Raw genomic sequence first — 10,659 nt, 5'->3', positions numbered from 1 at the left:
CTGGGGGAATGAATGTTTCTGTTTTGAATGGAATGGAGCAAGGGGAGGGGATCTGGGGAGCCCATAACATCTTCCACTACACTGAATGACCCTCATATTCTTTGATAAAATTCATGGTTAAAAAATCAAGGATTTATCTGAAAGTGCAATAGGAGAGGAAAGAGAAAGAATGCCAGTTACTCTCTTTTTTCAAGATTGGGGAAAGAATCAGCCTTTTGATTTATTTATCTTAAAGAGTAATTCCCATGAATAAGCTATCCCACAACCTCATTTCTCCCACCAAAACGATACACAAGCTATCGTACTATTTGCTCCTTTCTCTCATTCCAAGCGCTTGTCTTGACTTCTAAACATAATTCCCACTCTAAATGTCAATGCTGTATATCTCATCTCCCCGTGGAGGTAAAACTGGGCAATGATTAGATCTACATTAAATAAGCATCAGTTATACTTTTGAGATGAGCTGACTTTGAATTTCCTAAACCTACTTTTTATTGAGAAAGCACCTCTACTCCATGGCATTTCTTAGAAAAATATAAGAAGGAAACTTAAGCATCTCACAGGTCAAGAAAAGAACAAGCCATGAAAAAATGATAAGACAGGGGTTCTTTTCAAATAGCCTATAACTTAGATTCATTTATTTAACTTTTTTTTTTTTTTTTTGAGAAAGATTAGCCCTGAGCTAACATCTGCCACCAATCCTCCTCTTTTTGCTGAGGAAGATTGGCCCTGAGCTAACATCTGTGCCTGTCTTCCTCTACTGTATATGTGGGATGCCTTCCACAACATGGCTTGATAAGCAGTCTGTAGGTCCACACCCGGGATCCAGACCAGTGAACCCCGGGCCACTGAAGCAGAACACGTGAACTTAACAACTGCACCACTGGGCTGGCCCCACAAATTAATGCTTTTAATCCCCAAATGTAGTGCAATGTATAATAATTGATTTCTTATATTTTATTGAATTCAATTTTATTTATGTTAATTTTATTTAATTTTTAATATTATTGAATTATATATATTTCAAAACAACAAAAAGAATTGAGATAGGCAGTGAAAAAAAATCTCTCTCTCATCCTCCTTTCCATCTGTCCAATTTCCTCCAATGGAAAACCAACAGTCTTAGCTTCTTACACATCCGGCCAGATTTTCTTTACGTACATTCAAGCATGAATCTATATGCAGAAAAAGTATCTTACACATCATTCTTCACTTTGCTTTTTTCACTTAACAAAATCAATTGTTTTGGGGGGTTTTTTTACTGTAACTTCTTTTTCACTTTTTGGTGAGGAAGATTAGCCCTGAGCTAACATCTGTTGCCAATCTTCCTTTTCTTTTTCTCCCCAAAGCCCCAGTACATCATTGTACATCCTAGTTGTAAGTCATTCTAGTTCTTCTGTGTGGGGCGCCACCACAGCACAGCTTGATGAGCAGTGTGTAGGTCCACATCCAGGATCCAAACCAGTGAACCCCGGGCCACTGAAGTGGAGCACGTGAACTTAACCACTCAGCCATGGGGCTGGTCCCAAAACCAATTATTTTTTATTAATGAGAAATCATGTGGTTTTAGGGGGGTTGCAGCAAAATATTATTACTTGAGATTTTATGATAATCATAGTACTATGGCATGTATGCTTGAGATGATGTCTATTACCTATAATTTAGAGATTTAATTCTGTATGTATGCTCCATGCCAATGACAAGGTCCTACAATAAAACTACAATTTATTTCCTTTTAATATTAAGTTATGGCTCACTACAAGCAAAGTGGTCCAGTAATCAGACCCAAATTTTGTGTCTTCTTCTACCTGGCTTCTTCACCTGCCTGTGCTCCTATGATACTGTAGATAGAACCACATTTGGAGGAAACGTCAAGAGTCTACCTTTAAGTACCCTTGTGAATAAGATGTCCAGGGAAAGGGCCCCCATCACCACCCCAACGTTCCCTCCTCCACAAGAGCCGCTAACTCCAAATCAGGAAAATGGATTACAACAGCATCATCAGTGCCTACCGACAAAGACGGATGACTCTTAGAACATGGTCATTTGCAAGGTCAAAGCTCTAGCCAGCACCAGCTTCAAGGCATTTGTAGTCACACAGGGCCTCATGTTCAGAAGGACCCCAGGCTTGGTGGAATGCTCTGGTGTTGCCATCTTGAAATTCTCAATAATTTTTAACAAGATGCCTTGAATTTTCATTTTGCACTGGGCTTTACAAATTATGTAGCCAGTCCTGTCCTCTGCCCCCTCTCAGAATGCATCCTAAATTAAGGGAAAAGAAATGGCTCTAAAAATAAGGAAAAACACACTTCACAAAGCCTGCCTGGCTTAAGTATTATTTTCCCCATGGGAGAGCCTCTTTGGGGCTCCTTGTAAATCCCTACAAAAGGTTAATTGCCTAATCCCTAAGAATCACTATCATTTTCAGAAAAGACTATTTGTCGTTGCAAAGAGGGGAAGGTAATTGGTTTTCGTGTTCAGCTTCATTCTTACTCTTTTTTCCCTTTTCCATTAATGATGAATGGCTTGTCAAACAGTAAAAATATTTTTATTTTAATTACAGAGTCATCAGAAGTCCTTATTTTCAAAAGAAAAGTTTAATTTAATGATTAAAGTCCCTCTACCTCTATGAGTAATAATTGGTTAACAGATACGAAGTCTTCTCTCATTGGACTTATGATATAGCATTGGGACACAGATGAGCACATTTTCAGAAAATTAACGTAAGTAATGCACACCAGTGGATCTTCCATGGACCTCAGGTCCCAGGTGGAACTCGACATATATTGCAAACCATGCTCCAGTCGTGTAGGTACCAACTGCTGCTTGCAGACAGAATCATAACAGACCTCTTAAGGTCACTAAAAGTTTTTCAAATGTTCATAGATGCTGTCGAGATGAGTAAGTCACAAATCACATATGAAAGTGTTGCTGAATTCACAGTAGCTTTTTAAAAGTATTGTTGCAACCACAGACCCAAAACTCCAACTACCATCATGAGAGATTGATCCAAGAGTATTTTGAGTTTATGCAAAAGGGATACTTAAGCTTGGAAAGGATGGGGACCAACTGAGCCAGATGTTCAAGTCGAAATGACTCGGAATGGCATTCAAGGCCTTCCAGCATCAGGCATCTAATGAGGCAGTAAGGGGAGGGGTGAGTAACACAGGTTTAGAAGTCAGATGGACTGTGTTCCACGCTCCGTACTTAGCTGAGTGGCCTTGGACAAACTACTTAACTTCTCTAAGTCTTATCCTCCTCACTTGTAAAATAAGGAAAATAACAGTACTACCTTATTATCTTGATCTCAAAGGTGGAGGATCCTAGAGGTTGAGGCAGCCCCTACTCCCATATAGAGGGAAGAAGGAGCTGAACCAGCAAGCTGGAGCCCTGGCTGTGGTTAGCAATGTGCCCTGCTGGATCATGTAAGTCAAACCGCGGCGGCTGCACATTGCAAGCCTGCCAAGTATTACTTAGCTATTGTTACAATGTTTAGTAAGTGTTACTTAGCTATTGTTACAATGGTTAAGTCACTTGCCCACCTGTCTCTGGCTGATTAGCTGCCCTAAACTGTGTCATCATAAAAGCACACTCCAGCACACTGTTTCTCAACCTTTTCGTTCACTACCTTCTAAGAAGTTATTTTCCCTATTTTTCCTGATTGCCTTCCCCATGAAATTGTAATACCATAGATATATTGTAACTCTATTTGTGATGATTAATTTCACGTGTCAAACTTGGCTGGTCCACAGGGTTCGGGAGTTGCCAATCTCACCCATCCACGTACAAACTGGGAGTGGGAAGGGGTTGTAGGCTTTGGGGGAGAGGTTCTTGAGCAAGCGAGAATGTGACTCATGGCCTCTTGGCCTCTTCTCTGAGTCCTGCCCTTCCAGACAGTGGGCTAGGTATCTTCTCTGAGGGCTGGTCCCAGGGCTTTTGGCCCCACCTAGAAACCTCTTTGCTTACTCCTCACTCGGCACACCCCAGGCTTCCTCCAAGTTCTCAACCCACACCCTCTTTATTCCTCCACGGAGAAACCCTTAATTTCTCCTTTTCCTCTCACAATCATCTTTAAGGCATTTTCAAACCAGAGCCCGAGTGATTAACAACCACAAACTACTTTCCCCTTATTAGAGGGCAGGGGGGATGGAGGCATCAAAGTCTCCTCAGAAGTAAGGGGGAATGTTTGCTTTCCACCCTTAGAGGGACGTGTGCCTCATATCCTAGAAGGGGTTGGATCATTTTAAAGCCATTGTCATCAAGTTTCTGAATTAAAATTGGTTGATTATTTATATCCTGCTATTTTCTTCATCTCAATGAATCTCTAGAAGTTTGTACATCAGGTTGCTGAGAGAAGTTACAGTGGCCTACCTGTGGAGGTCAAGATAAGGTTCACTGAGGTGTGCTGAGTTCTATCTCAGGTCAGGAGGACAATGATGCTTAATCTCACTCCGAGCCGAACGCCAAAGGCCCAAGGATGACTGCCCTGTCCTGTGTCCTCATGGGCAAATCAAAACTTGCACAGTGACTTGGAGGAGAGATGGCTCTAGTGGTCAGAACAACCGAAAAAATGAGAGGTTGTGAGAACTATTGTGACAGGGACATAGAAAAAAAAAGAATCCTTCACTTTAAGTTGAAATTTTTTGCCCGAGGACAAAACTAAAACGTCTAGACACAATCTGTTAGAATTTCCATAAGTCTGCTTTCCCAGATACCAGCTTTTGACGTCATGTTGCCCACTACACAGAATCTAAAATTCACAAGGTAATATCAGTGAAGTATGTATGCAGTATATAGAGGTTTTTTCTTTTGTTTTTATTATGAAAGCAATGTAAGTTCATGGTAAGAAAGTCAAGCAGAAGGAAATAAGCGGAAATGTAAGGTCTTACGCTGACGCCAGCCACTCATTTCCACTCCACCAAAGCAATTGCTTTTGTTAAGAACTTTTCCATGCAGTCTCAAGAAACTACTGTTTGTTTGCTCATGTTTTTAGACAGATGGGACCATACTCTATGTTATTGTTTTGCGACTGCTTTTTTTCAGTATATAATAGCATGCATTGTGTATCTTGCCACCCACAGCTTTAATAGTTGTATAATAATCCCACTTATTAGGGATGCGTGAAGAAATTTTGATGAGTTTCCTAGTACTGGACTTTTAGGGGAAATGCCTGAGAAATAATGATAGTTCACAAAATGATATGATGAATAAACATCTTCATATACAAGCTCCCACGAAAATGTAAGCTCTATGGTGGCAAAGATTTTGCCTGATGCTTCACTTAGTATTGTGCCTGACACATGGTGGGTACCCAAGCAACATTCATTGGGTGAATATATCTTCAGGTGTATATGTATCTCTACAGGTGTTTAAAATTTCTATATATATTGACCAGTCACTCTCCAAAATTATCTCTTCACTATATACTCCCATCTATGTTTTGTTTTGTTTTATTTTGATCAGCTGAGAACATCTTAAGAGCTCAGTCTAGTAGAAATAGTGAATGCTTGTGTATTAATTTCCTTTCATGGCTATAACTAGTTACAATGAATTTAGTGGCTTAAAACAACACAAACGTTTTACCTTCCGGTTCTGGAGGTCAGAAGTACAAAATGGCTTGGCAAGGCTGCGTTCCTTCTGGAGGCCTAAGGGGAGAATTCATTTCCTTGCCTTTTCCAGCTTCTGAAGGCTGTGTTCCTTGCCTCTGGCTCCCTTCCACACCATTCCAACCTCTGCTTCCATTGTCACATCTTCTCTGACTCTGACCCACCTGTCTCCCTCCTTCCCTTATATGGACCCCTGTGATTTCATTGGGCCCACCCGGATAATCCAAAATAATTGCCCCATCTTGAAATCTCTGACTTAATCACATCTGCAAAATCCTATTTGCCAGGTGAGGTAACACATTCACACGTCCCAGGAATTCAGACATGGACGTCTTTGGGGAGCCATTATTCTGCATACGATAGCTCAGGAATCAGGTTTGAATTTCAGCATTGTCCTTCAACATGCATATCCTAAATATGTGCTGAGTCCCTGCTTACCACATCCTGAACTAAATCTAAGAAATACACTAACTAGCTCCATGGCCGTGCCCAAGTTACAAAACCTCCCTGAGCCCCTATTTTCTCACCTGCAGAAGTGGAGAGATTAATATCTGTCTCACAGGAAATGCTGTATGTAGCGTGGCTGCAGACATCCCCTTCCATTTAACCAGTATCCAGGAATTATTTTATGCTGTTTTAATCTTGACAAAATGTAAGTAAAATACTGGATTAAGCAGTAACAAGATAGAGAAACAGATCCTCTTATAAACTGCTAGTGTGAATGTAAACTGGTGCAGCCTTTCTAGAGGGCAACGTGGCAGCATGAATGTAATGAACAGTCTTACAAATGTTTGTTCTCTTTATTCCAGTAATTATCCACTTCTGAAGTGTATCGAAGGTGCATGGTAAAAATGCTCAGTGAAATATTATTTATGATACTGGAGGGGAAAAGTGGAAACAAACTAAATGTCTAACAATAAGGGATTAAGTAAAGAACGACGGTACAACATCATTACAGAAATCTCATCAGCCATATAAAAGGATTTTGCCAAAGAATATTAAATACGGCGTTCAGAGATTTGTCAAAAGTTAGTGACAAACTCGAGATTTAAATCAGGGTTATTCATTATCTCAAATCAGTAAAAGAACTCTGTGTGACGAGGTAGTGTGTGTGTGTGAAGAGATAAAAAGGCTAAAGGTATAGATTTCATGATGATAACAGTGGTATGTCTGGGTAATGGGCTAAGAAGTGATTTTTATTTTTGCTTATACTTTCTATTTTCTAACAAGGAAGGTTGGGGGGAAAGAATTTCGACGCAGAACAATGCCTCCAGTTAGATGAACAGGCATCTCCAGGTATAGAAGGAATACTACCGGAGGGGTCCCTCTAGTGGAAGGGGGGACGCGGCTGCTGCGGGGACACCTGGTCGAGATTTTACTTTAAATTGCATACAAGCCCTTTAGAGAGAAACAAGAGCCTGAAATTAGTAAACTCTTTTGCTTATGCAAAACATTTTAAACGGGGAGAAGGGCCAGTTGCATAGTAAAGACCAAACCTCACGCTGGGAAACAGGTGCCAGTAATTCTAGGCGCACTTGGAAGGGTGACAACTTTTTCAATTGTCCAAGTCACGGAACTAAGCTCCTTGGGTTTAATTCTCCTCTCCTTGCTTTTTAGTAGTTTGCGGTCTAAGCCTCATAAGTCTCAGACTAACGGGACCCGGCAAGGTGAAATCACTGAAGGCTCCGGGGTGGAGCCTCAGGAGTGGAGGGGGCACCTGTAGGGAGCGGAAGCACCTTCCGGTGGCTCTATTAATCTTCGGCTCTGCTCGGCTCCTCTTCGTCTGTGTTCGGCCAGCGCTCGCCTTCTCGGGCTCGGCTCTCTTCGGCTCCCTTCGGCTTACGTTCGTCTCAGCCTCGGCTCTCTTCGGCTCCCCTCGGCTTACGCTCGTCCGGGTTTCGGCTCTCTTCGGCTGCGTTCGGCCGCGGCCCCGGAAGGGCGCCCATGGAGCCCGGGCTGCCGGCTCGGCCGACGGCTATGGCGCCGTTGCTGGAGTATGAGCGGCAGCTGGTGCTGGAACTGCTGGACACGGACGGGCTGGTCGTGTGTGCCCGCGGGCTCGGCGCGGACAGGCTCCTCTACCACTTCCTCCGGCTGCACTGCCACCCGGCGTGCCTGGTGCTGGTGCTCAACACGCAGCCGGCCGAGGAGGTGCGACCGCCGGCGCGGGGGTGAGGGGACCCCGAGAGCCTGGGGGCCTCCTGCGAGGCTGCAGGCCCGGGGGCGGATGCGGGGCCTCTGAGGGCGGTGCAGGCCCCTGACACGGGCGCGAGGACACTGAGAAGATGGAGGGGTCCCGCGGGGTATGCAGGTCACTGACACGGGCGAGAGGAAACTGAGAGGATGGAGGGGTCCCCAGGGGGATGCAGGTCACTGACACGGGCGAGAGGAAACTGAGAGGATGGAGGGGTCCCCAGGGGGATGCAGGTCACTGACACGGGCGCGGGGAAACTGAGAAGATGGAGGGGTCCCCAGGGGGATGCAGGTCACTGACACGGGCGAGAGGAAACTGAGAGGATGGAGGGGTCCCCAGGGGGATGCAGGTCCCTGACACGGGCGCGAGGACACTGAGAGGATGGAGGGGTCCCGCGGGGTATGCAGGTCCCTGACATGGGCGCGAGGACACTGAGAGGAGGGAGGAGTCCCGAAGAGGACACAGGACCCTGACACGGGTGTGAGGACACCAGGCGGGGGCAGGGCACGGAGGCGGTCCCAAGAAAGATGCAGGACCCTGACACAGATGCAAGGCCACTGCGAGGGTGAAGGGGTCCCAAGGAGGATGCAGGTCCCTCACACTGGTGTGGGGACACTGAGAAGTTGGAGGGGCTCCAACAGGGATTCAGGTCCCTACCATGGGTGGGAGGGCATTGAATAGGGATCCCCGACAGGGGTGCAAGGACACTGAGAGGGTGAAGGGGCTCTGAGAGGAGTAGGGGACTCATTTGAGGAGGATGAGGGCAGAGAGAATGGTTGGAGGTCCCTGAGGGCATAGGGATGTCTGGGGTCGTGCAACACAGGGCCCCCGGTAAGGTAGTGTTGAACTGGAGGTGTAAAGGGCCTGGGCCTTATTGACATTATGATATCCGGTCTAGGGTGAATCAGGACAGAGCTGATAGGCTACAACACCGCCTGGGAGGAGGACCCCTTGTCTTCTCACACAGTACTCTTGCTGCAAACCTGGCTTTGGTGGGAAGTATTTTCTAGCAGAAGCCTTGACCCAGGGTTTAAAAAGTCTTTTTTTTTTTTTTTTTTTTGTCAATAAAGTGCTAATGACAACTCAAATGCAATAATTTCTCAGTGCCAACCTAAAAGCAAAAACAAGACCCCAGTTGAATGCCGACTGGTTGGTTGACCACCATAAAGTATCAACTTAGTGTGTGTATTCATTATGAAGCTCATTATCTCTGAGAAAGGCAGCATCATTTTAAATACAGACCTGCCCCCTAATAAACGCTGCCCTGTGGTAAACTGCCTGCTAATCCGGTTTGGTTTGATTTAGGAGTATTTTATCAATCAGCTGAAGATAGAAGGAGTTGAACACCTGCCTCGCCGTGTAACCAATGAAATCACAAGTAACAGTCGCTATGAGGTTTACACTCAGGGCGGTGTGATCTTCGCAACAAGCCGAATACTTGTGGTTGATTTCTTGACTGACAGGATACCTTCGGATTTAATTACTGGTAAGAATTTGAAACTTTATGGTTATTTGTATATAAGTTTATGCTTTTTTTTTGTCTGTCCCCTCTGCTAAACTCTAAGCTGGAAGCTTCTTGTGGGCAGCCCTGGATGTTTTTGCTCAGCATTGTGCTTCCAGGTGTTGGCACAGTATCTGACATGTTTTAGATGCACAGTGAATACTTGTCGCCTGAGTAAAGAACTAAATGTAAGATTGACTGGTTCTTGTTTTCTAACCTCATTTTCAGTAAATACTTACTGATTGGCTGGCATTTGCTTTTAGAACCTAATCACACTTAAAATATTTATAAATATTCTTTGTATATTTTCTAAAATATGTTTGCCTCTTTAAAGAATATATTTTCCTATGATTTAAAATTCAACCAAGTTGTTGCTTAATTATTTTGAGAAGAATGGTTTAATTTTAGCTAGAATTAATAGAGAAAAAGGATTACTACTCATTTTTATTTGTCCTTTGGGAAACCTTTTCTGATTTTCCCAAAGTTCGTATAGGGCCCCTACCTTGGTGTCCTCAGGTTTCCCTGTGCTTCTCTGAAGTCTTAGCGCTTCCGAACACAACCTTGTATTTTCCTGTTTGTCTGTCTGTCTCGCTCGTGAGATAACAAGCTTCACAGGCACAAGAAACACCTTGTTCATCTCAGGCTGAGTATCTGGTCCATAGTATGTGCTAACCACATGTTCGTTAGATGAATGATGCACGGAGAGCTGTAATCTTTAATGAACTTCCGGAGGGCAGAGAGACCGTGAGATTCGTAATCATACTTCCCACTGTATCTATCGTGTTGCCTTGAACCTAGAACTCAGGAAATATTTCATGAGTAAGTTCATGAACTTATGTGGTTCATGATGAACTGATTGAGGAAAAGTTTTGTTATATTTTTATAACATAATTGTTATCAACTGTGATGCGGGCCCTGTGGTCAGACTCACTTCACTCTGGGTGGTAATGCCATTGCTTACAGCGAGTTACTTTTCAAGAGCCTCAGTTTTCTCATTTAAGTTGAGAAAATAATTTCTCCTAGAGTTATCAGAAGGATTGAGTGGGATAAAATAAATTAATTGTTTAGTATGTTTCCTGGTACAGAGTAAACACAATAAATAATAGCAAAAAAAAAAAAGTATTGGCTTTTTATAACCAGAAATCTTGATACATCATAAAGTCTTTTGCTGTTTTCTTAAAAGCTTAGGGTTTTTCCTTTATTTTTTGTCGATAAGATGAAAAGTGTATCGAAATGACCACTAGATGTCAGTGTTTCTTTTTGACTTTCACTAACACTTCGACCTTAGGCAGAGAAGCAACCTGAATCCAAGAAATGCCCAAAGTATAGCTTATAGGTACTGCCTAATTAAAAGTGCA

At 43.5% G+C, this 10,659-nt stretch overlaps 1 protein-coding gene across 3 annotated transcripts in view; it reads left to right on the top strand.

Annotated features, from left to right (window-relative positions):
- The first annotated feature begins 7,503 nt into the window (after positions 1-7,503).
- Positions 7,504-10,659, top strand: part of ERCC4 (ERCC excision repair 4, endonuclease catalytic subunit) — a 30,014-nt gene continuing 26,858 nt past the window's right edge. For all 3 annotated transcript variants that reach the window (XR_011424325.1, XM_070230973.1, XM_023616302.2), the window contains exons 1-2: positions 7,504-7,757; positions 9,106-9,286. Coding sequence is in view for 2 of the 3 variants with exons in the window: in XM_070230973.1 (XP_070087074.1) it covers positions 7,551-7,757; positions 9,106-9,286 (388 nt within the window). In the remaining variant the exon portion in view is untranslated. The remainder of the gene's footprint in view (positions 7,758-9,105; positions 9,287-10,659) is intronic.

The sequence above is a fragment of the Equus caballus genome, chromosome 13 (assembly GCF_041296265.1).
Source record: "Equus caballus isolate H_3958 breed thoroughbred chromosome 13, TB-T2T, whole genome shotgun sequence".
Classification (NCBI taxonomy): domain Eukaryota; kingdom Metazoa; phylum Chordata; class Mammalia; order Perissodactyla; family Equidae; genus Equus; species Equus caballus.
The sequence above is the reverse complement of the archived record's forward strand: the minus strand, read 5'-3'. Positions and strand labels throughout refer to the sequence as shown.